The sequence below is a fragment of the Sceloporus occidentalis genome, unplaced genomic scaffold (genome assembly GCF_023333645.1).
Source record: "Sceloporus occidentalis isolate IW3139 unplaced genomic scaffold, rSceOcc1.0.p SCAF_119, whole genome shotgun sequence".
Lineage (NCBI taxonomy): Eukaryota > Metazoa > Chordata > Lepidosauria > Squamata > Phrynosomatidae > Sceloporus > Sceloporus occidentalis.
The window spans coordinates 1,621,963-1,625,805 of record NW_028317099.1 but is presented as its reverse complement, the minus strand read 5'-3'; the positions used below and the strand labels follow the sequence as shown (position 1 = coordinate 1,625,805).

Sequence of the window (3,843 nt, the reverse complement as noted above, 5' to 3'; positions counted from 1 at the left end):
CCTTACAATATGTCCCCTATAACTGTCGGAAAGTTCTATAAATGAGGCATTTCGGAAATAGACACCAGGATTAATATATTTTCCTGTTTTTTTTTTAAGTAAGTGTTGTCTTCAATTGAGAGTGTCCTTTCCTGGGGTAAAGTATATTATACATTTCTTATGAACACCCAAAATGTGTTGCAGCTGACTATGGTTTGTCTGCTCCCCAGTATTTTTAGCTGGTAGCCTGCTAGTCAGTCCCACATGAGACCTAGGCCTCACAATACAAGATAACTAAGTTTTGGGTACGTTTCATGTTAGTGCACAGGACAAAACCCACCCGCTAGCCAACGACTAATGGTTTATCCCAATACACTAATAAAACGCTTGTATTCATTAGTGTATAATGATAGCATGTACCTTTAACTCAAACAATGTAAGGATTTGTGGAACCAAAAGCAGATTAAATGACCTGTTTACATACTCTATATGTTAGAGCAGGGGTTCTCAAACTGCGGCCCTCCAGCTGCTGCAGGACTACATCTCCCATAATGCTCCTTCAGCTAAGGGGCTGGCTGAGGAGTATGGGAGATGTAGTCCTGCAGCAGCTGGCGGGCCGCAGTTTGAGAACCCCTGTGTTAGAGGAACCTGAAAGACTTCAATACAAACACCTTTTACTTTCTCATAACATTACTTTGTCATCTTTATAAAGTATTATCGATGTGTAAGTGAAATTTCTAAAATTGATTTCCTGAATGAGCAGGGACACATCTCACTAATTGTAACCAATATAGAAAAGATCATGACAGGACTCGCTAGAAACATTTCAGTGAAAAATATTTTAATTATGTTTTTACAATATATTCATTCTGCAGATAAGACATGTTTTCCAAAGCACAGCTTGCCGGACAGCCAGATCATTCAGCAACCAAGTCTTAATCTTGACTTTCATGATTTCTTGCATGCCTCTTTCTCCTGCTCAATTGCTGTGGATAAAGTGAAAGTTTTTACTTAGTCTTGGCAAGAATTGGAGACTGCAATTTTTATTGTTTATTTCTAATGGTAAACAGATGAGCTTTAGTTTACAACAGATGAAGACTTGAGTCCCACTTCAGTCATATACCAGTGCTGTAAGATAGGTAACGGGACATACCCAGTAGCATGCAATAAGTTTGACTTGCATATCAGGTGAGCACTGTTCAAAAGGAGCTTACAATCTAGAGAGTCTTAATCAGTGTTGGGCCAAGACATTACAGACACTATCTTTCTAGTTCCTTTAAAATGCAATTTGCTTAACCCATTTAGACATCCAATACCAGTACATATTGTTGCAACAGCAGGGTCATCTCACAGGTGCTGCATGGGAGATCAGGCAGCCTATTGACAGCCTTGATTCTCCCTTGTCAGAAGAAAACAAGGGTGGCTTCTTGCCAAGTACACTTGGTGCTAGCAACTAAGAATTGTATAAGGAATGCCCAATCATGCATTCCCCGCTGAGATCCGATTGCTCTCCCTGGTGGTCGATAGTTATAGAGCCCTGCTTGCTGATCACAGATTTCCACCCATAGCAAAGAAAAACATAAGGAAAAAGGAGATATGTTAATATATTTGGAAATGTCCCCTCAATATCATTGTCACTATATGACAACACCACTAAAGTTATCAGTGTATTAAAGGTTAATGCTCGCTGCTTTTGGATGCAGGAACAGTGAATATGTAATCTGATAAACATGCCCTGGCTGTAGGGCATTCCAACCTCAACCAAGATTGCCAAGAACTTTTTTTGTTTTTGCCAGGACCACTTTAACATACAATCCGCACTCATCCAGCTGTGCCAGAAGCCTTATACTTACTCTCCTTTGAGGGCAAGGTGTTCTTCTCCTCAGTATTAGTTTTACGCAGCTTTCTATGGTCAAACTTCTCCACCTCAGAAAGATCTGGCTTATCAGACATTTTTACTGCAATTAGAGCATACTGGTTAGTCACACCATCATTTTCTCCACAGTACATACGCAATAGAACAGCAGCAATTGCCTTCTGCCGATACAAAGTTTGTGCTCTTAATGTAATCTTGGAGATTACACTGCACTTTGAGCAGCTGTGGTTAAGATCAGGGACAACAGTTGAAACCACAGTGTTCTGAGCATATGAGGTAGTATCCACTATAGAGGAAGTTTTAAAATAAAAAAGCTGGTAAAAAAAGTGATAAAAAAAGGCAGGGGGGGGGGGTCATCAGCATCTTCCTTAAATTAGTACACAGAACAGATGCTGTGGTGAGGTAATGGTGAAACCCATCCACTTAGATAATTCCTACCCCCTACCACCTTGATTTTAACACTAGTCTGCAACACAGGTGAGACCAGAGGCACAGAAGGCAGATCACCACTGGATAAAACTGTTCAAGGTGATCTGGCTTTTGCACCCCTGTCCTGTCTAGTTCAGTTTGCTTGCTCCAAGGGGTCCATGTATAAAATGATATAAAAAAAATGATCACCCTAATTTTCAAGTGCCTACCCAGAATCCCTTTCTTGCAGCAGTTTATGCAGGAACACCACATCTCTGGGCTTGTCTGGTGGTTGCAGATTAGGGCAGCTTTCCTCCCCAAGTTAAGTCTGACAGCAATAAGAACCAGTTTCCACATTTACCCTGACACAAGGCTCAAGTCTCAATTGGGCTGGTCTTAGAGTCAGAGCAAGCTTTACCCCTATCCCATGCATATTTAAATCCCCTGTTTTAGCCTCTGCCGTTTCTGGTGGTAAGTGGCTTGTTCCATTTATCTACTACTTCAGTAGATCAAGGTCTGCTAAGAAGAACTAAAAGGAAATGTTGCACACCCACAGAAGACCGTGCACCTAAATTGGTTTGAGACAATAGAACTGGGCAGAACAGCAGGGTGTGACCAAGTGAACACGTCTATACAAGCTGCAGCCGTCTTTGGACCAGATATTTGTTTTTGCACATTTGAGGGAGGAGGCTTGGAAACTTCCAGGATTTGCTTACTTTAATCAGATAAAAACGGCGCCTATGGAAGTTTTAGTTCAAACGCATCACACTAACGTCGAAGTGAGACGAGACTGCCCCACTAGCCAGTGACAGATTAACATGGAGGGGAGGGAGAGAAAAAAAACAAAAAAAAAACCCCGCACGGCCAAGCTAGCTTGACGTACATAAAAAGCACAAAGCAAGGTAAACTATTAAAAACGCGAAGGCAGAGAATAAAATAAATTCGCAAAAACACGCCTCGCCTCTAGTGATCTCGACCACAGAAAGCGTTTCAGATTCCACAGAAACCATGACGGTCACATATTGCCCATCAGCAGGATGACTAAAACAAACCGGGCAAATCCACAAATCAATTACAAGACCGCCAACGAGCAACATTTGTACTTACGTGCTTCTCCGCTTTGATTCTCTTTCCCTATGGATAAAAACGCAATACCGTTCCTGCTCGCTGGCAGTCCTAATATACGGTTCATGAAACACGCCCATCAATCAAAAGGGGTTAATACAACCACACCTACGAAAACCCCACCTTCAAATTACGACGTGCGCCCTAGTAATGGATTTTTACGCTGAGATTACATAACGACAGTGGTTTCCGGATTTTGCGAAGATTTAATTATTAATGCAGTTTGTTCGAGACGTCTCACTCTCTGATTATATCGAATAGTAACTGCTTGATTGGCTCGCAGAATGGTATTTTGTAAAACGGTGTAGTGTGCTTTCTTTATTAGTCCTTGTCAACTGTCTCAGATGAAACCAACAAGTTTGACCACTGAAAACATTTAGCGTTTTGCCCCATTGCTTATTCTACTTTGGCACTCATCGTGAAATCTCGTTTTACTCCCCGGGGCAACGCTTAAT

General features: G+C 41.6%; 1 protein-coding gene across 1 annotated transcript; it reads right to left on the bottom strand.

The window, feature by feature from the left end:
* Positions 1 to 927: 927 nt before the first annotated feature.
* Positions 928 to 1,932, bottom strand: LOC149282321 (thymosin beta-15A homolog). The gene is made up of 2 exons (XM_089498359.1): positions 1,833 to 1,932; positions 928 to 965 (listed from the first exon to the last, which is right to left on the bottom strand). Exons 1-2 carry the CDS (start codon positions 1,930 to 1,932, stop codon positions 928 to 930), a joined length of 138 nt encoding a protein of 45 aa, XP_089354485.1.
* Positions 1,933 to 3,843: the final 1,911 nt, after the last annotated feature.

Bases quoted from the DNA above. Each gene is read 5' to 3' on its own strand.
- LOC149282321 (XM_089498359.1), bottom strand. From the start codon at position 1,932: ATGTCTGATAAGCCAGATCTTTCTGAGGTGGAGAAGTTTGACCATAGA. The intron at 966-1,832 runs GTAAGTATAAGG...CTTTATCCACAG, and splicing joins CACCTTGCCCTCAAAGGAGA to CAATTGAGCAGGAGAAAGAG.